The sequence below is a fragment of the Harmonia axyridis genome, chromosome 1, assembly GCF_914767665.1.
Source record: "Harmonia axyridis chromosome 1, icHarAxyr1.1, whole genome shotgun sequence".
NCBI classification, from domain to species: Eukaryota; Metazoa; Arthropoda; class Insecta; order Coleoptera; family Coccinellidae; genus Harmonia; species Harmonia axyridis.
The window spans coordinates 70,545,449-70,572,822 of NC_059501.1; the positions used below are offsets into that span (position 1 = coordinate 70,545,449).

Genomic DNA, 27,374 nt, shown 5'->3' on the forward strand with positions numbered 1-27,374 from the left:
AAATGTAACACAAATGTTACAATTATACAATTGCAACCTGGAATATCACTGAAAGCATCTCATCACGTTAGGTCGGCCAAGAGCCGATGGCGGAACCAGCGCTACCGAGAGCGCTACGTAAAGGAAAAGATACTACGACATACGCCCAGAATACGACCACTCAATAGAACGGCACAACAACTCGATGTAAGGTCGCTTCCCAATACACAGGGTCGGCTGGCCGGTTATCCTATTGCAGAGCGTCAAGCAGCAACTTTTCACAGTTTATTTCAAATATTTGATAATTAAATGAATGGTTAATTTATGTATTTATTTATATTTTTATTAAATTATGAGACAATATGTCTCAATCAGAAAAGAACTTATTTATGCCGTTCGATAGTAGCTATTGATTTTCAGATCATGAAAATATAATTAATATATTCAAATGAATGGTTAATTATGGGATATTACGTCTTAATCAGAAAAGAACTTATTTATGCCGTTCGATAGTAGTTAGGTATTGATTGTCTGATCATGAAAATATAATTAATATATTCCTAACTTTGAAAAACATCCTGATTTCAAAAGTTCTGTAATTTCGAGGGAGAAAATTCGCGAGGAAATAAATAATTCTGCGTGCTTTTCTTGGGAAATAGACGAAACAACGGATGTTAAATATTTTTGTCAGATGTCAGTAATTTTCCGCTTCGTTCGTGAAGGTAAAATATCCGAACGATTTTGGGGTTTTTTCGATGTTAGTAAAGGTCGAACCGCGAATGATATTTTCAATACCTTGTTGGACAATTTTAAAGATTTCAATTCAGCGACTAAATTAGTAGGTCAAACATATGACGGGGCAGCTGTGATGGCGGGGGAAATTAATGGGTTACAAGCGTGAATAAAAACAATTGCTCCTCAAGCACTATTCACGCACTGTTATGCACATAAATTGAATTTAGTGTTACAAGATTCGACCAAGAAAATCAATGAGTGTCGCGTGTTTTTTTCGAATCTTTCAGGATTTTCGTCGTTTTTCACTAAATCAAGTAAACGCACTAATATTCTAGAGGAAATTTGCAAAAAAAGATTACCCTCTAGCTCGGAAACTCGTTGGAATTTCAAATCTCGCGCTGTAAAAACAATATTCGATAAAAGAGAAGAATTAATTGAAGTTTTTGATCATATCAGCGACAATTTAGATGAATGGGATGATATTACAATACGTGAAGCTACCGGTCTGAAGAAAATGTTGAATGATTTCGAATTTTTGTTCATTCTCCACTCTTTTAATTTGAAAAAATTTCGCACAGAAGATGAGTATTTCATTCGCTTATATTCAGAAGTAGAAAAACTCCCAGAAGTAATGCCACCGAGTGCTAGACGTCGAAAACGTAAAATAGATTCCGAAATTCAGCTCACGGATAATTCCTCAATGAAACGGCTTTTTTGTGAAATTCTGGATTTAATTATAACTCAAATTGAAATAAGGTTTAAAGACATTTCATCACTTCATTTTTTGGAACTAATGAATTTTAATAAATTTGATATATACGTTCGTAATTTTCCGGAGTGTGGCCGACCCTCATCTCGAGGGCACGAGCCGTCACTGGTTTACGTAATAATCCATGAAAAGGATCTCAGCGCGTAGACAAATAATATTGCATTCGAACCAACCCAAATTTCCTTAGTTCCATATTTACTTCCATGAAAAGACTTGTGGTGTATTTTGGATTGCCTATGCAATACTCTTCAAAGGGTATATAATAACTCTTTTTACTATAAATATCAAAAAAGTCTTGAACAATACACGATTTTCACTGAGTAGCAATATTATTATTACATTATTACATTTATAAATAAGAAATAATTCATGGACAAGATTAACGAAGAAGACCGTTTTGACAGTTACCGTATGATATTTGACGAACTATTCTTTGTTGTGTCAAATTCAAGTACAAATATAAATAAATTAAAAACTTAATTGTCTAATTTTTAGGTCGTACAATTAGTGGTATTTATTAAGAAATATGTTGAGAATGTTCTGATATTAACAAACATCTAGATAGAAAATACAGTTACTTCTCTATTGGAAATGTGATAGTTGAACTGAATATATGACTAACAAAAGACACTGGAAATTTAGATAAACTTGAAACAATATGCTGCGTTATTCTGCAATACCGAGAGATATTACTGAGGACAAATATCGAATAAATGAAGAGGAATCGCATTCCAATCAGAATACAAGGACTCCTTTCAAATATGGTAAACAAGATCCCAAAAAAAGGAAAATATCTATTCCTGCTATACTGGGGAGTCCTGGTCCACCTGATAGCTCTTCCAATTATACTCCAGTAATAAACAAAACTCAAAGTTTACCAAATCATGCTTCTACATCTCATAGAACTGTGGCAACAAGCTATAGTTGCGTCTTTGATATATTACGGGCATCACCTGAAGACATTGCAGCACAGTTGACGCTGCTTGATTTACCTGTGTTCCAAGCTATTCAACCTGAAGAGTTATCTAGCTGTTCCTGGCATAAAAAGAATAAATTAATTATTGCTCCGAATGTTGTTGCTTTCACTAGAAGATTTAATCATGTTAGTTTTTGGACTGTACAAGAAATACTCCAACGGCCTACTCCAAAACAAAGATCGGAAATGCTCTCTCTTTACATTCGTATCTCAAAGAAATTATATGATCTGAATAATTATCACTCTTTATTTGCAATTATCTCTGCTATGCAAAGTGCCCCTGTTTATAGATTGTCTAAGACATGGGCATGTCTTTCCAAGAAAGATAAAACAAATTTTGATAAACTTGCTGAAGTTTTTTCTGATGAAAGTAACTGGGCTAATTTAAGAAGTCATATTGAAAGTTTAAAACTGCCTTGCATCCCATATTTAGGTATATACTTAACAGATCTTGTTTATATTGATATGGCACATCCTCATTCTGGTGGATTGGAGTCACAACCACGAAGTTTGAAGATGAATAATATACTCAGAATTATAAGCAATTATCAACAATCGAATTATTCTCATTTAATAAAAATACCTCACATTCAAGACTATTTGAATTCAATACGATATATTGAAGAACTCCAGAAATTTGTTGAGGCTGATCAATACAAATTATCACTGAAGTTGGAACCAATGTCTCCTAGAAACAGTAATTCAAGCTCTAAAGAATCTGTTGGCCAAGAAGCGGCTAAGGCAATTGCATCACTTAATTTATCACCTGCTAAAGTTGCGAGTGGCTCTTTGAGACTTCATGGTACAGCAACTAAATTTATACCAGGCCATCGGAAGTGTAGAAGTCTTGGTACTAACATCTTTAATCGAGGTGTACAGCTAGAAACTATAAGACCAAATAATGTGCTGAAAACTCATTTACTCGATGATTCTACATTGGAGGAATATACAAAAAATCACAGTATACCATCACCAAGTGGAGGTGTTAATACACATGCATCACAAAGTACTTCTGATGATTCTACATTACTATCCCGTGTTACTGATGACAGTTTGAGTTTTGATGGAAATTTTAGTAGAATGCAAGGATTTGTACAAAGAAAGACTTTGATGAAGAACGGGAAGAAACTTAAGATGACAACATGGCAACGCTACTGGCTGGAAATATGGGCCTCCACCTTAGCATACTTTTCTCCAAAATCTTTCAAAGGTCTCTCATTGAATATAGGATGTGCCTCTGCTAATATTACGAGGTACAAAACTTATTTAGTGTGATACAGAATTATCATAGTATATTTATTTTCCTGCTGTGCATTTTCAAAATTATCATTTCTTAGTAACAATTTTATTATTAATATTGCTTTTATTGCATTCAAACATTAATTGAAAATATTTTTTCAGCCAACGTCAGAGATACGATTTCAAGAGAGAGCCGTGCAAACTTGTGCCTCTTACTGGTTGTAGAATAGTTCTCAGTACTGACCCTAGTAAAGGAGATATTTTTGAAATAATAGATCACCAAAGAAGCAACATTTATGAATTTCGTGTTAGCAGTAAGAGTACAGCAGAAAAATGGTGTAGATCTCTTCAACAAGCTGCTTCTGGGGAAGATAGAGTTCCCTTACCGAACAATCTCATGTCTTTCGAATAATTTTTGATTATATTTTTGTTTTTATTTAGGCTAAGCATTATTTTTGTGTTCAGATTGAATATAAGCTATTTCATGTTATTCCATTCTTTTTTATATTTCAACATTAGAAAATATGTAGATTCTTCATTCAGGTTTACCTTTTCATGATAGAAGAAGGTATTTTTTAAAAAGGGATATTGAAAAAACCGTTAAAAAACATGATTTATATTATCATACACTGAAATAGACAACAGATAAATATATCATCACTTTAGTAAATAAATTACGCCAAAAAAGTTCGGACTGTGGCTTTAATTTGTGTTCGACATACTGGACAATCTTGTAAGTTTGGAGCACAGTTAACACATGTGGCAAAATGACCACATGGCAAGAAAACAACACCTACTTCAACATCCATGCACACCTTGCATAACCTTTGCTCTTTAAGAATTCTATTTTCTTCTTCTAATGACAATTTCTTCGAAGTATTTGGAGAGATTTTAGCTGAGGTGTCTTCTGAAGTTGTAGGCGAAGAATCTTCAGGGCTAACATTATCCGAATAAGATCTGAACAAGAAATCATTGTAGTCATCCATACATTCTGATTCTACTTCTGATCTCTGTTCATCTATTTGCAGGTTCAAAGTAGCAAATGCTAATGAATCTGGTTCACTGAAGGCTGTTCCAGTTTGTTCTAATTTTTCTTTAAGAGCTCTTTTTATTCTATCAATACTCAATCCGATATTTAATGCTGTCACTACTACGGATGAACTCATATGTTGTTCTAAATCAGCTTCTGTCACAGGAAATTTTCTAACAGGTTTGGGTTTCATATTATGCAATTTTTTCTTATCCTAAAAAAGGACCATCGATTAATATTTAAAGATAAGAGTAACTTGGCTTTAACTTACTTTACCATCCATTTGGGCCTTCGAACAAGAAACTATAAATTCTTGCCCTTTTACTATTTTAACAAAAGAACATAAAGGGAACCATCTAGCATGTTCAGTCCATGGGTCGTCCTCAGGATCCCAATGTCGCAAACCACCATCGCAGTGAAAGCATCTCACTTGATCATTGATTCCTTCATAGTAAAAACCTGCATTGGCCAAATCTTCAGGTGTTTGGATGAGTTGTGAAGGCCAGGTATTGAAAGTTCTTAAACGAGATTCTAGAGTTGCACAGCTTGGCTTTTTAGGAATTTTATGTGCATTTACACCAAGTGTATCTAAATTTTCATTTGAAACTAAATCTACATTTGTAAGTGTGTTATCCCTAGGCAATCTTTCCAAAAGCCTTGGACTTATAGTTGAAATAACAAAAGGACAGGTAGGAAAATGTCTTTTATGTTCCTTGTCTGGGTCATCTTCTGGTAACCAAGATGTCATAACACCATTACAGAAAGCACATTTAGTGTTGTCGCCACAATCATAATAATAAAATCCAGCTCTAGCAAGGGACTCCGGAGCAACTATATGGGGTACTGGCCAATTTCTAAATGAAGAGAGCCTTACTGCTTCATCCTTATAATTCAAATTAGTTGATACAGAAGGTGTTGAATATATTTGGGTAATGATAGGAACATTTCCAGAGGTAGTTGGATTCAGAACGAAAGGGCAAGTAGGACTAACGTTTTTATGCTTGGCCATGACTTGATCTCCATAATTCCATTCTAATATCTGTATTTCACATGCAAAACATTTTACAGTCAGTCCTTCTTTGGTTGAATAAAATCCAGCCTTTGCTATTCTTGCTGGGCTAATAGGAGCATTGGAAGGCCAATCGCTGAAAGTTTCTAAACGATTTTTTTCTGAATTCATCATCTGGACTGTAGATTATCAGGTTATATATATTATTAGTAAAGCTCGATGTACTTATTGGTGAAGTGACACATAATTTAGTTGCGATGTTACATTTTTTTATAATATTTAATACTTAACATAGCTATGAGTAATAGCAGGTAACAACATAAAAAACTTTATCCTTAGAAATCTAATTGAATGGAAATTATGCGACAACTGCAAGATGTTAAATTCTAGGTTCCTGTCAGACGAATCGAATGTCAATGTCAAGGAAATTTGGTGTAGTAGGTTATATTAACTACTACTGTTACTGTAACTATATTAACTACTACTGTTATCGCTACTGATTTCGTGCCGAGTTATTTATAATAAAGTATGCGATCATTTGTCATTTCTTTTTATAGTTGAGAAATGTAAATGGCAAGCCGACAAGCGTTATTGATAACATTGTGAATAATGCATATAATATATAATTACATAATGTAAACCCCTATTAAATAAATAGAGTCTTCCCTTCATCCCATAAGATCTGTATATTAAAATCTATTCAATTGCAGATTTAGCATTTCATCTTTATTAATAGCCCTTTGTTTCATTTGTATATGAATTAGTTACCCATTGTATTCGAAATAAATTGTTTTTTTTTTCAAACGAGTATTTATATGCAATTCAAAATAAGTCAAGTGTGAAGCTGGCACCCACAAATGCGAATTTTGAGCTAAAAATTTCAGGATCGTTTGTCCATCGTAGGTCCACGTTTGTCCACCCTTTTTTTTCATATGTCCAGGCACCGTTTGAGAGATATAAGAAAATAAATCTTTTCCGTTCATTTTCTGAGCAGCACCGTCAAATTGTAAAAAAATGTTTAAAATGCCATTGATTGTTTGTCCAACATTAGTCCACCTTTGTCCACCCAATAATTTCATTTGTCCAACCACAGAAACCAAAATATCGATCTTTCGAAATTTTGGAAAGTGTGAAATTACCATCCCTAAATGCGAATTTTAAGTTCAAAATTTCAGGACTGTTTGTCCATCGTAGGTTGGTCCACCCAATAATTTCATTTGTCCACCCCCAGAAACCAAAAAAATCGACCATTCGAAATTACGCGAAGTGTCAAGTGGCATCCCCAGATGTGAATTTTGAGCTCAAAAATTTAGGATCGTTTGTGCATCGTACGTCCACGTTTGTCCACCCAATAATTCAATTTGTCCACCCCTAGAATTAAAAAAATCGACCATTCGAAATTACGCGAAGTGTGGAGTTGGCACCCCCAAATGCGAATTTTTAGCTCAAAATTTCAGGATTGTTTGTCCATCGTAGGTTTGTCCACCCAATAATTTCATTTGTCCACCCCCAGAAAACAAAAAATCGAGAATTCGAAATTACGCGAAGTGTGAAGTTGGCACCCCCAAATGCGAATTTTTAGCTCAAAATTTCAGGATTGTTTGTCCATCGTAGGTTTGTCCACCCAATAATTTCATTTGTCCACCCCCAGAAAACAAAAAAATCGACCATTCGAAATTAAGCGAAGTGTGAAGTGGCATCCCCAGATGTGAATTTTGAGCTCAAAATTTTAGGATCGTTTGTGCATCGTACGTCCACGTTTGTCCACCCAATAATTCAATTTGTCCACCCCTAGAATTAAAAAAATCGACCATTCGAAATTACGCGAAGTGTGAAGTTGGCACCACCAAATGCGAATTTTGAGCTCAAAATTTTAGGATCGTTTGTCCATCGTAGGTTGGTCCACCCAATAATTTGATTTGTCCACCCCCAGAAACCAAAAAAATCGACCATTCGAAATTACGAGAAGTGTGAATTTAGCTTCCCCAAAAACGAATTTTAAGGTCAACATTTAAGGATCGTTTATCCATCGTAGGTCCAAGTTTGTTCACCTTTTTTTCAAGAGATATGGAAAAGAAGTTATTTCCGAACATTATCTGAGTAGGACACCCAGATTGCGAAAACGTGTTTTAAAAGTAAAGGCCGTTTTTCTAGTCTAATTATATTTAGCCATTTATGTGCGTGTCTTCACCTACAAAATTGTGATAATAATCAATCATAAAAATCTTTCGAAGAAGTGAGGATCCAAAATTACTTGAAGAATATCAAGGTATGTGATATGTCTGGGCTTTATTCGCAAGACGAAAAGAACTATTGATTTTTTATAGAAAACCCTCGTTGGATTGTTTGAGAATTTGATGAATATTTTTTATCGTATGATTCGTTTCTCTATCTTAGAGTCACGTTCATCCAATATAAATATGTGATTTTTCAGAAAGAATAAAGAAATATTTTTTCATCCGATGGGCTAAAGGACCTCGGTCGATTGCTCTCTGATAACTAGTTCTCAATAACTAGTTATTATTATTTCTTCATCCGAATATTAGTAATAGTACGTGAGTACATTTTCAATTTTTTTTTGTCCTTGCATCCTTCGAACGGAATCTCGTTTTAATTCTTAAATTCAAATTTTTCATGAAATTATTGGGTGGACAAACGATTTTTAAATTTTTGAGCTCAAAATACGCATTTGCGGTGCCAACTTTACACTTCGCGTTATTTCGAATGGTCGATTTTTTGGTTTCTGGGGGTGGACAAATGAAATTATTGGGTGGACAAACGTGGACCTACGCTGGACAAACGATCCGGCAATTTTTAACCATTTTTCCATCTAACCCTCCTCAACCTAACTTACAAAACAAAAGGAAACTCTTCACCATGAGCACTAAAACAATAATATAATCCAAACTCTACCGCAAAATTGAAATAAAAATTTGAAATATCTCATCTCAGACAGCACACAGATTCAAAATTCAACAAGCAAATAAAAGGAAAACGCCAAAAGAAACAGTCACAAGCATTTCCGGAAAGCTATAAGGTCATTAGCCTAGGCATAAAGCGGGTCGTTCCGAAAATTATTCATAATATGTAATTTAAACTTATCAAGCGTAATGTTTCTATACTCAAAGTCTAGGCTATTCATGCAATTGGGTACTTGATAGGAGTACGATCTAGTGAATATGTCGGTTCGATGTTTTGGTATTGAGATTGTGCGTTAGGAGCGAATATTGATGGAGTGCACACCAGAATGGAAAGTAATCCTATCGTAAAGGTTTATTGGTAATCTTTCAGTGATGATTCAATAAAATTGAACATATTAATATGGAAACGTCTTCTGTGCTCCATACTGAGCCAGCCGGTAGTTTTAAGGGTGTAACTCACAGAATCATATTTCCGTAGACCGTGTATCAATCTCAGACAAGAATTCTGTAGAACTTGAATCCTATCTTATCGAAAGCAGTTAAGCAGGGACCGTAGACAGCATCCAGAAAACTGATTTTGCTGCAACATGACAACATCCTTGCCATAAATCTCCAAGAACCGTACTCTATTATTTCTACGACCAAAAAGTTGACATACTGATTTACTCGCGTTCAAATGGAGACAATGCTTTTTCGAAATTTCATAGATATTATTCAGATCATAATTTAGAACTACTAAAGTCTGTAATGACTCGCAAGGCCCAAACGACAATTCGAGTTGGCTATCGTCAGCATAAAACAAAGAAGTTACCGAAACACATACAGAGATGAAACACGAAATATAAATGATGAATAGAAGTGGTCCTAATATAGACCCTTGCGGAACTCCACTACTCAAACCGAAAAACGAAGACAAAGTGCCATAAATTCTGACAGCCTGAGATCTCGACCCTATATAATCAGCCAATAAATTTATCGCTGGCTGAGAGAGGCCCGAATAATGCAAAATAGCGATCAAAAGCTGATGATTGATATAATCGAAAGCCCTACTGTAGTCTAGCTGGGTCAAAATAGTCAAATTGCCTTGATCAACAGACTTAAAATTCATGCAAAAAAAATATTTAAGTTGTATAATAAAATGAAGTGCACCAAGGTTTTTAAATCATTTATTTACGACAGACAATATCAATATATTTCTCTGAAGCTAAACAACAATTTCCACAACATTCTGTAGTATATGTTTCTAACATCTGATTATTTAACTTATCAAACAAACAAGTCAGGCATAGGTTCGAAAAATTTTTGGTAAAATAATTATATTATAATAAATTGGTACACCTTGTGTAATAAATAACATTTATAAGGCATCAATGTGCTGCAGATATTTTATTCAAATCGAAAACTTCAAAAAAATAATCTTCGGAATTGAGCCAATAATGGGTACCTACATCACGTTTCGACAAAAATATTCATTTACTTATATTAGTTTTCGTTCTGAATTAAAAAATACAATTTTCGAACATCTACAACATTCAATATATTGGGTACAGTACAGACCTATGCCTAACCTTAGCACAAGATAGCATGGTAGGTATATAATTATCACAGAAGTTTGAAACAAGAAATATAAACATTTTGTGTAGATTTGAAACGGAAATATAAAAAGATTAAAGAAATTTCATAATAGAAAATACAATATTTTTGGCACAGATTGAATGCAAATTAAATTCACAGATCACAGTCATTTCGAAGTAATTATTGCCAAATAATTAGAGTTGTAATACGAGTTAATATGGTTGACTTTGTTTCATTTTTGACTTTTTCCACTATCAACATTTCAAAAATATTTTCAGCCACTTTTTTTACCCATATATCTGGAGAAGAAGAAAGTTTTCTGGAAATAGGTAAGATTCACAATTAGAACATCAAAAATAATTAGAAAATAAATGCCTTTCATATTCTTTCAATGAAAATGATAGGTTTCAATACGATTTGAAAATTCAGATGTTTCGAAATATAACGCTCTTTAAAAAGATCTTTTTAATTTCAGTTCTCACAAAAAATCTGTATAGATATAGTGAATACAACAGTTATAGCTGGTTTTACAAAACGATCAGTGTGGTGATTGCCACCATCAAATCATTGTTATGTTAATTTTTAACCCACCATAGCTTTCGAACAACATTGAACGAAATGACGGTCAATCAAAGACTAGTGGCAAATATCAATATTGTAGGTATAACTTTTAGTGGAAAGTGATACCTACAATATTGAAATTTATCAGTCTACATTTGTTCTTTTGGAATGACTCTATTGGGGTTCGAAAGAATAATTTTCACACAACATTCTATATTCTTCTAAATAATAAACCTTATTTGGAATCGGTCAAGGAATCCAAAAATGAAAAGAAAAAAGCCCTTCAGCTGTCTGCGTAAACTATGACGAATATTTGAATGAAATTTGGTACAAAAATTAGTTGCTATTTTATTTTTTTCCAGCTCGAGAACATGATCCATTAATATTTGAACATTATTTAACAACAAATAATCATGGAATTGAAAGCATATTTTGCTACGATGATAGTGATTCCAAAGTTTATTGTTCCATAGATATTGAATTTTTGATTTTTTTTTTAGATTTTGGAACTTATGATCCCTGGTTCGACTTTCGCCACATTGAAAGAGTGAATAATAAACCAAACGATAAAATTTGCAGTGTTCCTTAGTGATGAGGCTAAAAAAAAAATCACTTTAGGTGCCAAAGACCAGGTTACAACTGAAAAAAATTAATTCGATGAAATTTTCACTGGTATCAACCTGATGATCTTCATTAATTCAATAGAAAGCTTATAAATTAAAATATTATGAACAGTAGGTACCTAAACCTTTTCATACAAGATCTATATATTCATAGAAATTGAAAAAATATATATTCTAACTATATTACATTTTTCAATCAGTTCTTGACATTTCGTTAGGAATAGATTAAGAGAGCATTTTATATAAGTAGAAATCGAGTAGTAGGTTATCATTATCAAACTTATTGTATGAAAATATGTCGGAGATATTTACACCCTAATTTTGTGGTCAGTGGTAAACATTACAAATAGATTCTTAGATACAACATCGATATATCTAGTTCCATAACTATTGTACATTTTAAATGAAAGAACCATGAGGTTCATAATTTGTTGAATAATAAATTTTCCATTTAACTACAGAAGATTCATGAGAAAATAAAATATCTTCAAGTACAGTCTTCAAGTTTTCAGAAATTAAGATAACTGCAACTGAAACTCATTTCTTCTTACATGCACTTGAAATTTACTTGATTAAGGCTACTGTACAATTGGCGTTAATGCTTACCGTGGCCACTTTGTTCACCAGATTTAAATCCCATCGAACAAGTTCGGTTTGATTAGAACGAGGTGCCTATCATAAACAGACTTTGATTATATCATTTTGTTGATGCCAAGATGTCTAAAGAACATAGTCTTCAAAGTGGCCATTGAACACATCATTGATCCTTTTTTTTTTGGATGATAGGTACACGATGATGAAAATCTCTTGTAAATGCCATGGTTTCAGTTTTGATGTAAAACTACTGTGTCGAAACAGATGGAGAAATTAGATAGGTATACTTTCTAGATGTAGCACTTCTAACGTCACTTAGTATATTTAGGTATAGTATAGGTATCTTACCTATTATGGATGTCAATGATTGAACCAATTAATCAATACCTTGCAAATTTTCACACAAATTTTCTGGAAATTGGACAAATCCATTTCAAGACAACATAAAGGTGAAGTAATGAAAAACCTATAATCATTATTTTGATGTGAGTTTCAGTTGGCAGTCTATATAGACAATTTGACACAAAAGTTTTTAATAATTTCATATTTTTCTGAATGAATTCTCTCAGATAACTGTTCTTCAGATACTAAATAATGAAATTCTGTTCAGATGAAGTGAAATCCCTGAAAATTTTTGATAAATTCACTTCACAAGATCCATAGGAATGTTTTCTGTTAGTTTTCAGAATTGTGTGAGTAGGTATGACAAAATCAAACGTAGATATAATTATTTAATAAAATATCTGAAAGTAAACTTGGTACGACAATAGAGTGTATAGAACACAGAATTTCTTTTTTGATTTCTTCCTATGTATCTTATGTTATTTTCATCGATTCAGATTGTAAGGTTATATTTGTACAGGATGGCTGAATTTCGATTTTTGCAGTAGCTGTGTGTAGAATATTCAAGGAGAATATTCTCTACTAAAATATTGAGTAATTTGGATACTGTATAAAAAATAATTTCTTTTTCTCTCAAATATGATCAATTTCATCATCATTCCGATCAAAAAAGCTCTGAATATTCAAGGTAAGATGAAAACTCTATTCGATTTTAACTGTGTCAGCTTTTCATAAACGAATTGAAGATAATTGGATTTTTGTTGAAGGCTCTTAAATGTGAAAAATATGGTAAATTTTGAATTTCACCTAAAGAATTTCCTTTGAAAAATCTTTTAGCTTGGTTTCGGAAATCCTTATTGTCTTACTCGAATGCCAAATGAGATATTGGTTGTTGTAAAATATTCACCTAGCTCTGGAAAGCATCGAAATCCAGTTTGATCAATGTATAATCAGTCATATCATATCCAAACCTAGTTCAAAGCATGCCAATTCGGTAACAACTGCCCTCCCCTGTATATCGAATGATTCTTTACCACACTATAGTACACCGTCTCACCACCAGCCAAAATAGCACCCCATTCTCCATAGGTACCATAATCAAAGATAGAATGGTTGCACGAACTCAAAATAGCCAAATCCAGAGCTGGCGAGTTAGGGTGGTAGCTACCGGTGACATAAACATTCTTCCTCTGGCCAAAACTTTCAACACACCACTTTGGATCGTCACTAACCACAACAAACACCACTCTACGATACTTTCTCTCAAAATAGTCCATCGCGGATTTGTAAAAATTCACATCTGCCGGTTTGATTCCATGTTTGACCACGAGGAAGTTCTTGTAGTCAGTCCTTCTTATATGTACACCTACGAAGGTACAATTGGTTTTATATCTAGAGGCTAAACGCAGGATCTTACGAGCCTTGTTGATGAGCTTCTTCTTGATGGCGAACTCCTGCTTGATATCTTGGACCCATGGCAGCACCAGATCGTAGTGGATGATGTACTTTGGCAGGATGATACTCTGGTTGGTGTAGTTCCACTCTTCCAACGATCTGACGAATGTGTTCATCTCGAATGGACAATGGGCAATCTCTTCGAAGGTTGGGAGAGATAATGAGTTGAAGACCTGTTCCAGTTTTAATTTGATGCAACGTGGTATGTAAGGCTCTAATCCAGTTCGTCTAGCAAGTGCCCAAACCGAGGCATACTCCCAAATCTGGTTGCCTACGCGGCCGCCTTGCATTACCGTCACTATGCCATAATTGGGACACTTAGCCTTCTTCCAGGTCTTGTGATGTCTTATGTTGTTCATGCAGAGGGACTGCTCCAGAGCCTGGAGAGTTTTGACGGTGTTTGGTTGCGTGTCTAGCCCGTATAGCGGGAAAAGGAATATGTGCACTGACGAGATCACACACAGAGCTAAAATGATGGCCTTGAAAAGAATATTGTTGTGAGAACTGAACATATTTCAAAGCACTTCACTACTAGCACTACTACGAACGAATTTGGACGATTAGGCACTACATTTCTGTGCATGAATGATACCGCTACTGGGAGAATGTCGGCTATGCAACACACAAACACATCTCTGGATATATTGATTTTCATCTCGACGTCGCTTCTCGGGTGTTTCTCTGGAGATGGAGGGGGAAGGGGAGAAGAAGGAATTTCCCTCGAGGTTTCGCGATCGGAGCCACGTGGAAATAACGTGCGATGTCAACTCAGACATATTTCCGATGAGATGTTAGGAGGAAAATAGGAAATTAAAGGAAAATCTAGAATTTATGATATTTTAGTTTTATGGTTTTGAGGTTTTCGATAGCTCTGTTATTTAGAATTTTATGCCGTGAAAAGTTGTTAATGGGCAAAAGCAGAATAGGGGTTCCGTAAATATAATCGGTCAAAATACGGGTTGACCCATTTCAAAAGAAATAACTCCTTGAGAAGAGACCGGATCAAAAAATATTTCAAATAAAAGTTTTTTAATCTTCAGGGGGACATCGAATGCATATCTACATTCAATGTGACCTTGGAATTTGATTTCTGGGTCATTTCAAGGTCTAGTGGATTTTTTGAATAGCAAATATATATTTTCACTGAATATTATTCTTCCTGAAAAACTGAAAACATTTTGCCTCTTTAGTTTTTTCATAAAATGAACTTCTTTGGGGATATGGAGTTTCTCATGCTTAAAATAGCTATGACAAGGTACTTTAAAGTTGTTTCTCATAGAATCATTTGTTTTTGTATTTCATTTGAACATATTCAAAAATGAGAATTAGTTTTTTTTTCCAACCGCACACATGAGTTGATAACGCGATAATAAAATCTCAACTCATGCCGAATTTTGAAATTGTTACCACTACAAACAGGTGTATTGGTACATAATTCAGAATTTTATATTGTGCGTAATTTCAGAAATTTTTTTTTGTTCATATTTTTTCTTATTGATTCATTTCTCCTCATTTTTTCTGGTTGATTGATGTTGCTATCAACTGTCTGAAGCTTTGAACAGAAGAGAGAATTGTGCATTATTGCTAATCATGGGGAATACTTTGAACATTTAATTTGGTGAAATGTGCTATTAATTTAATCTTAGTTTGCTTTTATTGATTAAAAAATTGTAATTGATTTAATATTTGTCTCTCCATGAATGCTTACGTCCTCAAATATGCTCAGCAGGTTGTGTGTAGAAGATATTTATCATATGACCATTTTATAAATATATTATAGAATAGAATATGATTTTATTTCCCAAATACTTGATAGTTACAAAATAGCAAAATACAAACAAGAGGAAACAAATCAAAGTTACAAAAACCACAACATTAACACAAAAAGATAATCTCTTATAATAATAGAAACTTCAGTACAACAATATTTCACAGAAGCTTCTAAATTCAGATATTGTATAGGGCTCACATTTAACTATAATCGAAAAAATTGATTTTTCGAAAATTCTGAAATCATTTATATTCCTTATCATTCTCGGTAAGCTGTTCAATAGTTTTATACTCATATACAAGGTGCTTTCTTCAGTGATTGAGTATTTGTGAATGGAAAAAAAAATTATTATTCATCCTACGAATGGTGTTGAAAATATCGTTTGTTTTTATGAAAAAACAATAACAATCTATATATGTACAACCTGTCATTGTAAGAATGTTTTTCTTCCCGAATATACCCCTACATGATTCTCTAAATTTCAATAATGAACATTGTTCTAAGAGCAATATCCTGATTAACAAATATTTGTCTTGCCGACGTACTTTCACCCCAAAAAATAATTCCATAAGACATTACAGATTGAAAATTAGCGAAATAAACAAGCATCAAGGTCTTATCATCAACTTGGTTTCTAAAAGCTCTTAACATGTATATGATAGAATTCGATTTTCCCGACAGCAATTTACAATATATATCGGCAACATGGCTGCGTCAAGTGATCAGAACGCAAATTTCGTCTCCGAACTGAAGAAATTGAAAAAAGAAGTACTCATAAAAATAATTATGTCCAAGAAAGTGCCCAAATGTGTGGTGGTATCTAAGGAGTTGAAAATGTATATTGAGCGTGATGAAAGTATTGAAGAAACGGAAATATTTGTTGATTCGATAGACCACACTGATCCTAACCTACAAGAAAAACCGATCGAGAACAAGTTAATATATGAATTAGAGGTGACAAAAATGCAAGTTGATTACCTGAATAAAATAAACAACAATCTAGAAACAATGGTAAGAGACAAGGATTTGATAATATCGCTATTAAAAAATGAAAACAAATTAACACCGACTGATATGGGCAGTGTTGCCATGTTGCCGGAAAATTCGGCACAATCAAGAAAGATTGTCAATGAGGTTCAGGTCCCTGCTACTACAGTGAAGGCTCAAAATGAACTCCAATCCCAAATTTTTGATACTTCAAATAAAGACAGAGGCCTGACTAAACATGGCAAGTCAAATATTCTCTGGGGTGATAGGGAAAGCAATGTTACACCTCTGGACCCGGATGCAACTTTTACGGCAGCTCTGAAAAAAACCTGGTTGTATTTGGGCAAAATCAGAAAAGATGTTAAGGAGGAACAAATTAAAATGTACCTAAAGAATCAATTTCGTGATTATGATTTCATCGTTGAGCGATTACCAACACATCAGGACGCCACTAGCAGCTCATTTAAAGTAGGAGCAGACTTCATGTTACTACCACAATTAATGGACTCATCAGTGTGGCCAAAGGGAGTAGCTGTGAAGAGGTTCCAGTTCTTTCGGAGAGCCAAACCCAAATAGAGTGGAGAAGGCGTCTGATGGGTGTATTCTAGTAGGACACGCAGTAGGACAGGGACTCACAAATGAGTTACAATCTCTTGAAGTCTATGAGTATACCAGGTTACACAATTGTGTCTTCGTTTGTAAGAGATAAACATCGGCTTGGGTGTTCAATGATAATGAGAAAAACGTGTTACAGAGTTGTTAATATGGACTGCAGTGAAATATCTTCTGAACATAATTTTGAATGTTGTGCAGTAAAATTTAAAATAGACAAAACAACATAATGTCTTGTTTGTGCTTAAAGATCACTGTGTGGTAGCTTTACTTCATTTGTTGATGGTGCGTATGACCTTTTATCATATTGTAGTAGACAGGATCATCATTTGATCCACTGTAGTGATTTTAACGTTAAGTATTTTTCTGAAAACGAAGAAAAAAAATCTCTTATTGATATGTTCAATAGTTTTAATTTAAAGATTACGTCTGAGAAAGCATCGACGGTGGCGACGTCAAGAGAGAAAAAAAATTAAATTACATGGTGACCGAAGCTGTTGTTTCTGAAACTCGCATGGTGCACCCGATTTTGGGTGACTACCTTGCACAAATATGTTCAATTAGAGTTCCGCGATCCAATAATATAGATAAGACAAAATTTAAAGATAAAAGACCAGTTTCAAGTTTAGATATATAATATATATATATTTTTTTAGATATATAATATATATAGATAAGGCCTCTATAAAACGTGACACATTCAATGATGTGTACAATGCTGCAAATGTAGATAAGAAATATAATAACTTCAAACATACGCTAGATTAGCTGATTAAAAGTAATTATGAATTGAAGACGAGAGTATCTAAACCAAACAATTGGATTTCGCAAGAAGTCGTGCGCATGGGACGTGCCCTCAAAGATTATTTTTGGCTCGTGAAAAATATTTCAAACTAAGAATCAGTAGGTAGAAGATTATAAACAACAAAAGAAATATCATAATATAATGAATTTTTTCATGATACAAAACTTGATCACAATAGAAACCTTATAACGAACAGCGCAAATGAACAAAAAACTCTTTGGCATATAGTGAACACGGATATAGGTAATGAAATTAAAAAAACTGAAATTACATTGACTCACAATAACACCTTCATATCAGAACTGAGAGATGTTGCTTCCACTTTTGTAAAATATTTTGCGAGCATTAGATTAGATTTAATTAAGGAGGTTACGTTTCACTGCGACCCAATGGTCTATTGTGTCCCCCATCAGAGCTATTCTCTCCATAACGTGATCTACAGCTCGCCTTCCAGTTCCACAGTTCTGATGAACTCCAATATCTGGGATGGCTTCAAGGAGGCTAATTCCTCACTTCTATAAGTTTCGTGTCCAAGGCAGGTTTTGCGTTGGCTAGCGATGGCGAGGCATTCCATCACCAGGTGATCCGGAGTTTCTTCCTCCTCCTCACAGAATCTGCACCCGTCATTTTCTGTTAGAACCATTCTCATGAGGTGTTTCCTAAGGCGGCAATGCCCTGTGAGGAATCCAGTGAGGAGGTGTAGCATATTCTTACTAAGATCCAGATACTTCTTGGATCTTGTATAGTCAAAGTTTCGAAGAAACTTTTTGGATCAATCCAAAAAGTTTCTTTGAAACTTTGACTCTACAAGATCCTAGAAGTATTGCGAGCATTACTAGGAACTCACTTCATGCTAAATATGGCAACAAACTTTCGGTTAACTGCACACTGATTAAAAAAATCATCTCAAACAGTTTTTTCATAAACTTCGCCGAAGAGAGAGAATATAATAAATCAAATGAAAACTAAGAAAAGTTCAGGCACAGATGGATTCATTGTCAAAATGATTAAATACCTGAGCGATGAATTAATAAAACCGATAGCAGACATTGTTAACTCTATTCTTGAAACATGTGAATTTCCCGACGTGTTGAAGACCGGACATGTGATTCCAATCCATAAAAAGGATAGTACCGGACACAGGGCCGTCGCTAGGGAGGTAGGCAGGGTAGGCGGTCGCTTAGGGTGCCATTTCAAGCTTGATCAACAAAAATCACATGTGTAGAAATGGAAAGTACCGAATGAGATTTAATTCGGTCAGTAACAACAAGAAGGAATACCGACAAATAATAATCAAAAACCATCAAAGGTGCCGCATTGTAATCATAAATAACCAGATGTTGCATAATTTTTAGTATACAAATTGATGCGAAAGAAACATATGCATCCATCAGACTTGTCGGCGTTCGATTTGCTAATGAACGTTCCCGAATTTTATTGCCATTTGGGGCGGCTTCTGGATTATTTTTGTTTTCAATTCTCCAATAATCAGAATGTTGATTGCTCAGAATGGAATGCAAAATATACGAGAAACAATTTCATTTCATCATTTACAACTTATCCTTCTTAAGAAATCTAGGAAGTTTCATTATTTTGTACCGCATTCCATTATATTATATTATTCCTTATTTTTTATATCTAATTAACTAGTATTGGTCTTGGGCGCATTCGAATTTAAAATGATTGTTCATCCGATTGTTTTGCTCGATAACCTTGAAGAAAAGGAAAAAAAAGAACCTGAACCGCAGGGTCCTCTCTAGAGGGACGGCAAATAACGGAGGGCGGCATTATCAACGTTTTCCAAGAAAACTAGATTACTGGAAGAATGAATTAAATAATTTTGTTTTGATTTCAACGAATATCACAAACCCAAATACACCATAAACTTGCCTACAGTTAACTTGTCGGAACAAACAACTTCAGGATCATTGTGACCACGTATGTGGCAGGCTCAGTGTCGGTTACCATGTATTAAATAAGCTGAAACGGCTTTATGACATGCAGACTCTCTTGACAGCCTATCATTCACTAATCCTCAGTGATTTGAAATATAATGTTGTTCTTTGGGGAAACAGTGTACATTGGATGAAGATTTTCATAAAACAGAGAAGGATCATTGTAATAATCATTAGATTATTGTTATAACAATATGGATTGTTAATTCTTCCATGTATAAACATGAATAAGGTGTTAACTTATATCAAGCTGACCGAACTCCAGTATCCTAAAAATTTAGATTTTCATCCTTACTTAACTAGAGTATCAAATGCTACGTTCTTGATGTACATAAATCGACAAAATTTGAATATTCGCCATTGTACACTGGGAAAAACCTAATCAACAAACTACCAACAAGTATTAAGAATTTACCGTTGAAAGATTTCATATTGTTTATTTTTGTGTTGTTTATATTTGTTTGTCTTGTCACTTATACACCTAATTGTTGATGTGATTTATATTTCTTCATTGACGTGTACATCCATTTTGTAATGGTAGTAATATGAATATATTATTATTATTCATTTATTATTATTATTGTATAAAACGTTTCATATGATTAAAAATAAAAAACTTTATTTCCGCTTATATATTGATTACACAACAATTGTTTCGTCATATTTTGATTTCTTCATGTGAGTATGGTAACTAAGTAACCTACTCTTACAATATCGGTCTCCAAAATACAAATTGAAAACAAAAATGAAACATGGCCAAAGAAAGGTTTATTTGGAAATTCCATCAATTTACTGAGTATTGTTGAGCAACGGCAATTTGTTTAAATCTATAAAACATAGATATTTTTATATGCTTTTCAATATTCCGTTTCTAGGTTTTTCCATTACGTTTTCAACACGAATATTGTATGCTTTATAATAAAATAGCATCATTTCAACATTATTTTGGTGTCAACAACGTTCCAAGATCATTTTTCCTCTTTTGAAGCGAATTTTTCACCAGCAAAATTGTTCGCCATAAATAGATGGCAATTCCTTGGTGCCAGATCCGGACTATAAAGTGGTTGCATAAGAACCTCCCAAGCAAGTTCCCGGAGCTTGGCCACCGTTTCCGCCGCCTCACCGAGTTTCGACCACGACCGTTTTCGCTTGACGTTGTCGTAAGTGATCCATTTTTCATCACCCGTCACAAACCGCTTCATAAATGGGTCGATATTGTTGCGATTCAACAGCGATTCGCCGATGGAATTTCGGTTTACAGGTTTTTTGCGATAACTCGTGTGGTACCCATACATCGAGCTCCTTCTTGAGACCAGCCTTTTGCAAATGGTTTTCTGTGCAACCTTTAGCTCTTGGGCAATCGAAACATGACGGTTAGATTCGATGATGTCCATGATTTTATAGAAATTTTCGACAAATGGTCTTCCAGTGTGTGGTGCATTTTTGACATCCAAATTACCGGAACTGAATCAACGAAATCAAAATTGTGCGTGATTGGTTGTTGCAGTATCAGGACCATAAACACTATTTACATTTTCTGCAGCCTGGTTTGCATTTTTGCCTTTATCGCAGAGAAACTGTAAAATATAGCGTATTTTCTATTTATTAGTGTCCATCTCTGATGATCAAACTACACTCAGTCAACTAATTACAAAACAACACAAAATCAGAAAAGTTTTTATAGTACGAAATCTCATATTTTTAACTCAATCTAGTGAACCCCGATCAGACTTATACAACGCGAGTTACAGAACTGAAGCCATCTATTGGAAGAATAGATTTCTTCTTAGTACACCTAATAATTGAATATTTTTTTCGCTACTTTGCAACTAAAAAGTCTAGGTACTATTTCCTTAAAGTTGAGAGCAATAATAAATTATCAGAAAAAAAACAAAGTTATCATGCTTATTATCTGTTATTATATTCTTTTGTCTTTACTTTTCCAATGGAAAAAGCGAATTAATAATAGAATGATGAAAATAAAACAGTTAGCTGAGCAGTAACTCGTGAGTAAAGACGATAAATACTCTTGAAAAAAATTTAAAAACCTTAGCGATCAATGAATAGTACCTAGCCCTTTTAGCTGCAAAGTAGATAAAAAACTACATATTCAAATTGCACTGGTTCAGAAGTTATGATAATAATACATTTCTAGCTTTTATCGTTTTGTCTACTTCAAACACTCTCACTATATAATTTGGGAACCAGCGTTGGCCTGAGTCTTCTGATCAGCTTCTCTTATTATTATTATTATATTATTATATTATTGATGTCATAAAGTTCTACAAAAGCAATTCTAACCTAATCTAGCCATTTTTCATACATTCAAGCGCCAGCAAGGGCGTAGGAATGGGGGGGGGGAGGTACTGGGGGTAATTACCAAGCCACCTCCCTCCCCAAGATTTTCAATATATCTAATTTCAGAAATCTCGCAAAGACAAAGAACGAAAATTTCTCCATGAAATTAACCAATAATAATCATTTTACTTCCTTTGAAATCGACACGCGCGTCAGTAAAAAATCGGACCGCTTTACGGTTTATGAGTTTATCATCGCTTATTTGCCATCTGTGATTTTTGCATTCGTTATCGGTATACACCCTTGTTTTCGTTTTTTTGTATCTTTATCATCACAAAATTTCAATATGTAGTTATCAAAGAAAAGTTATCGAGAAATTGTCTGATGTACTATGTTGTACAATTTATAGTGTTTCATTCAAATTGCAATTTATTTGTGGAAACATCAGTTTTGAATTGACTATATCTACAGACTGTTCCTAAATTGGAGGTACAAATGAAAATGATAGATTTCTCGGATCATTTCAAGAAAAAAGTCCCATATTATGAGTCCGCCTGAGTTGTTTTTGAGATACAGGTGTTAAAGTTCAAGTTTTTCTCTCATTGCACCTTCCCTTCACAAGATATTCAACTTGAATTGGCATAGATATTACAATTTAAAGTTTTCATCATGTGATCCAAATTTTGAATGCAAACCTACAGGGTGAATTTTTCTGGAAGGGTACCCCTTTCTTTTTTCCAAAATCATTTTTTTGTGAAGTACTGGACTCCATGAAACACCCAAAACAAAGCGTTTGCGAGCTCATGTTTATAGGCCATTTTATTTTTAAAATTATCCAAGGAATCTCTCAAATTCAGAAACACCCAGTATAAGATAAGAACAATCGAAATGGTTATAAAAAAAATATATCGAGTAATTTGGTTCAAACTTCGTTATCAAACCTCGTTTTTTCACATAATAGATATGAGTAAACAATGACTTCAAAAAAATTTTTGCGTTACTCCTCCCAAGAAAAAAAAGATCTACGTCCTTGAGTACCAGGTCCTTTTCTGACTCAAACAAGAAATGATTTGTTTTCAAATTCATGTAACTTTTAAACTAAAACGAATCAGGTCTATGTTATTAGAAAAAAATGCTCAGAAAGAGTGTAGCTACCATCTGTAAAAGAAGGTCAGAGGAGAGCTGGTAGCTATATTGACAAAAATAAAAATATCCATCATATTAATGATCTTGATTTAAAAATTAGGAAATTTCCGTCCTGCATCCTTGATGACCGTCCATTGGTTTTTTTGTAGATGAACTGTGTGATTAACAATTTCATCTCAGAATATGACGTTGCTCATGGGAAGCCTGCAAGACGGAATCGAGATCACGGAATTCCTCGGAAATTAGTCACTTCACCTGCTTGTAGTTCCATTCCATTTCCTCTTTCGAGTCGAACGATGACTTTACGCTCCTATACGTGAATGGGGATTCCCGATATACCCGGTGCTGTAACGAGTCGTCGAACTGTAGCTAGGTCTTCCCCAATCGGTGACGTAGCTCTAGAAAGCACATGGCACAGATCATGTCGACACATTCGAAAAACCCTAGCTTGGTTTGTTACTCACTTTCGGTTTTGTGATCTTCACTAAATTTAGTTTTATCCGTGAGTTGTTAGGAAGTGATGGCAGTTTTTCGTTACACGGTCTGTGCGGATAACTACGAACTGGTCCTTCGAGGCAGGATTAATTGTTATTGTCAGGTGAGTGTGGCTTTTGAATTTTTATTTGAAAAATATATTTTTGACAGGAAGCAATTTTATTTTTTTGCCGTAAATTTTTTTTAATTCTTCATTTGATAAATGTATATACCATCTTATATATATTTGAAAAGGAAAAAAAGCGATTTTATGTGTAATAGAAATTGCTATGGTTTACATTAAAAAAAACAAGTTGGTATTATAACTTCAAGATTGGTGGCAATATAGAATTAGTGATAACACCTATGGATTCTACTGAAAAAGTGCCTGTAGGATGTTTTTGTTTCATGTTAATATCACCAATAATAAAGAAATTATGTGAACTTTTCATTTCACGCCATTTTCCAATTTTACTTTATAGCTTGAAAACAGTTGAATTTATGAGGCTGCGGTTTTCACCAAATTAATTCACTCAAAAATTGAGCCCGAAGATGAGCCACTTATTTTTTTTCTAGTGTGAAATGAAAAGTTCGCAAACTTTTTATTATTGGTGATATTAACATGAAACATCCTACAGGTAATTTTTTCAGTAGAATCCATTGGTGTTATCATTAATTTTTCAAAGCCATTATTTCTGAAGTTGTAATACAAGTCCATTGGCTTGTGACCAATAATTTTAGAGTAATATACTTTATACTGGGTGTTCCTGAATCGGAGGTATAAAAGAAAATGGGAGATTCTTAAAATGATTCTAAGGAAAAAATGTCCTATAAACGTGGGCTCGCAAACGCTTTGTTTTCGAGTGTGTTTCTTGTGGTCCTACATTTCTATGATGATTATACCAGTTTATCGAATCTCTATTAATCTCTGCTACAGATGAGGTGAATATTCAGTAAAAAAACTTATAATTAATTTATTCATTCATTCATTTACTAACTGGATCTTTATAATAATTTGGATTCTCCTGTGGATTACTAGAGAATTGTTTGAAAATTGTTCACTCGAAATTAAAAGCCGATGCGACAAAACTATAAGACACCAAAAAGTGTAGTTGGATCAAAATTTCTTTTAACATGTTCCAAAATATCTGTAGTCCACCAAAAAGAAGTTCTTGGGGTAAGAACAAATATCACCCGGTAGATTTTCATTAGCATACCATATGATGGAAACTTCAAATTGAAATATCTATGCAAAATTAAAGTTGAATATCTTGCTTATGGGAAGGTGCTATAAAAAAAACTTGAAACTTTAACACCCTTTATTTCGAAAACAAATCGTTTGTGAACCCATGTTTATAAGGTTTTTTCCAAAAATTTTCTGAGAAATCTGTCATTTTCGTTTGTGGCATTTGATGAGCACCCTGTACACCGGGTGGTATTTTTAAGTTGAGTCAGTCAAAAATCCCGAAAACGAAACTCCTTACAAAAAAATGTTTTGAATAAAAGGTTGATTATTTTGAGGGGAAAGTCCACATATCTTGATCCTCTCCCATTCAATTTTCTTTGTGAGGGGTATGGTGATCAAATTTGGAATTTCAAATAGGAACACCCCTCTTTTCAAAAATTATCTTTTTAGGTGAAACTTACAGAACTTGTTTATTGTGACCTAATGAACTATTCATATCAGTTTTATCTATTCAGAAATGAGACCAAAGAGAGAAAATATACACCACCCCCTGGTTTCAACATATTCCCTTATATTCGTGAATTTTGTCAGAAATATCCTTCAAAGATGGAAAATCTTTAGTTGCTGCGTTTACCGAATAGATCAGAAAGCTGAACTTAATACAGGGTGTTTCATTGGGAAACGGAAATACTTCGCAGGTGCATAGGTGGCACAATGGATTACAAAGTAATGTTGAAATAATTATGGATTCAATATTTTTGATAATTCATTGTTAAAAGTCGCTTCGAACCACTTTCAGGTATCCAAGTTCTTAAAAACTTCACTTTTACGTTGAAAATTTGTGCAGTAAAACTGTCTGCGCGAAAATTTGAAATACACGTCTCAGTTTAGTTTTCAGTGGTGTTTCCGAATATTAAAACAGATTTTAAAAATTCCGATGTATAGGGTGTTGTTACGAGGATTCAAACGATTCATATTTTTTTGTTAACCCGGACCTGGATTTTCAAGGCGGTTATTGCATGATACGTTTGGGCTCTCGATTAGGAACATATTTGCCAAATATGAAGAAAATATACCGGGTGGTTTGTTTGATATGGCCTCAGAAAGAAACGGGTAAAATTCATAAAACACTCTGTATCTCGGCTACGAAGACAGTAAGTCCCAATAAATGGGGTATCTCCAGAACCGCCTTGGTGCCCCCTATGCACCTGTGAAGTATTTCCGTTTCCCAATGAAACACCCTGTATACTCTTTAGTTTATTTCTATGGAAGCTTCCTGATCTGCTTGGTAAACCGGCATATCCAGAAGTTACTGATTCCACACCGACAAGTCAGGAAAGAGCCTAAGCCTAAGGCACAAATTACTTAAGAAAATTCATTATTCTTTATTTATTTGAATATAATACTTGAATTAACTCTCTGACTAATTTTTTCATTTCAGTCAACCAAAGATCCCACATTACAATATCTAGTCATCGAAAAAAGAAACTCAATATATAGAAAAAAAAGATATCCATCAAACAATATCTCAATTTGGAAAACAAATAGAATGGAAACTTCAAAGGAGTGTAAACCGAAATGTGAGAAGTCACTCCCCTTCAGAAAAAGGTTACATCATAGACTTTGTAAGGAAACCAAGTCCTTTGATGATTCTGAACAAATAAAAACAGAGCTCAGCGCCGAATCAAGTATAAACGAAAGGACAGCTTTTTCATCTTTGAGACAGGATTCATCTTCTTCTTCTTCTACAACTGTTCAGGAAATAGTGCATCAAAGCTTGGAAAGTAGCAGTTCTGGGTCTAACATACAGGACGACTTCCAGAATCTTCGACTACTGGCAGAAGTTACTCGAGATGATGGTGTACCCGATCCAGAAGAAACAAGTGACATACCTCTCACAATAGAATCCCTACCATCAACCAGTACCAGCAACCCAAAGAAGTCCCCTTTTCTCTGTTCATTCTGCAGCAAAAAGTTCCACCACAAAGGAGATATGAATAAACATATGAGGTGTCACACCAAAGAGCAACCTTATAAATGTACATACTGTTCCTCAAAGTTTTCTCACACATCCAACTTACAAAGGCATCTTCGTATCCACACAGGGTGCAAGCCCTATACTTGCGAATATTGTAACAGAACTTTTTCTAGAATAGATAAATTGCATCTTCATCAGAAGAATGGGGTTTGTAGAAAGAATAAAGAAGATTGATTATTTCTATTTAGCATTTAATTTATTTCAAAACAACTATAACAATTCTTTTCGAATCTTTATAATGTACAATATATTTACAAGTTTTTTTAAAAAGATTTTTATTTATTACCTTAGTTA

General features: G+C 34.1%; 4 protein-coding genes across 4 annotated transcripts; 2 read left to right on the forward strand and 2 right to left on the reverse strand.

The window, feature by feature from the left end:
* The first annotated feature begins 1,894 nt into the window (after nucleotides 1–1,894).
* LOC123680415 (ras-specific guanine nucleotide-releasing factor RalGPS1-like) lies at nucleotides 1,895–4,188 on the forward strand. The gene is made up of 2 exons (XM_045618308.1): nucleotides 1,895–3,712; nucleotides 3,861–4,188. The coding sequence occupies exons 1-2, from the start codon at nucleotides 2,142–2,144 to the stop codon at nucleotides 4,108–4,110; spliced, it is 1,821 nt and encodes a 606-aa protein (XP_045474264.1). The 5' UTR covers nucleotides 1,895–2,141; the 3' UTR covers nucleotides 4,111–4,188.
* Nucleotides 4,189–4,298: 110 nt separating this feature from the next.
* Nucleotides 4,299–6,157, reverse strand: LOC123680422 (baculoviral IAP repeat-containing protein 7-A). The gene is made up of 2 exons (XM_045618321.1): nucleotides 5,000–6,157; nucleotides 4,299–4,942 (listed from the first exon to the last, which is right to left on the reverse strand). Exons 1-2 carry the CDS (start codon nucleotides 5,909–5,911, stop codon nucleotides 4,373–4,375), a joined length of 1,482 nt encoding a protein of 493 aa, XP_045474277.1. The 5' UTR covers nucleotides 5,912–6,157; the 3' UTR covers nucleotides 4,299–4,372.
* Nucleotides 6,158–9,860: 3,703 nt separating this feature from the next.
* On the reverse strand, nucleotides 9,861–14,578 carry LOC123688825 (galactoside 2-alpha-L-fucosyltransferase SEC1-like). Its single transcript, XM_045627550.1, has one exon. The coding sequence runs from the start codon at nucleotides 14,318–14,320 to the stop codon at nucleotides 13,325–13,327; it is 996 nt and encodes a 331-aa protein (XP_045483506.1). The 5' UTR covers nucleotides 14,321–14,578; the 3' UTR covers nucleotides 9,861–13,324.
* A 9,024-nt stretch (nucleotides 14,579–23,602) lies between these two features.
* LOC123688826 (zinc finger protein 235-like) lies at nucleotides 23,603–27,263 on the forward strand. Its single transcript, XM_045627551.1, has 2 exons — nucleotides 23,603–23,980; nucleotides 26,484–27,263. The coding sequence occupies exons 1-2, from the start codon at nucleotides 23,903–23,905 to the stop codon at nucleotides 27,252–27,254; spliced, it is 849 nt and encodes a 282-aa protein (XP_045483507.1). The 5' UTR covers nucleotides 23,603–23,902; the 3' UTR covers nucleotides 27,255–27,263.
* The last annotated feature ends 111 nt before the right edge of the window (nucleotides 27,264–27,374 follow it).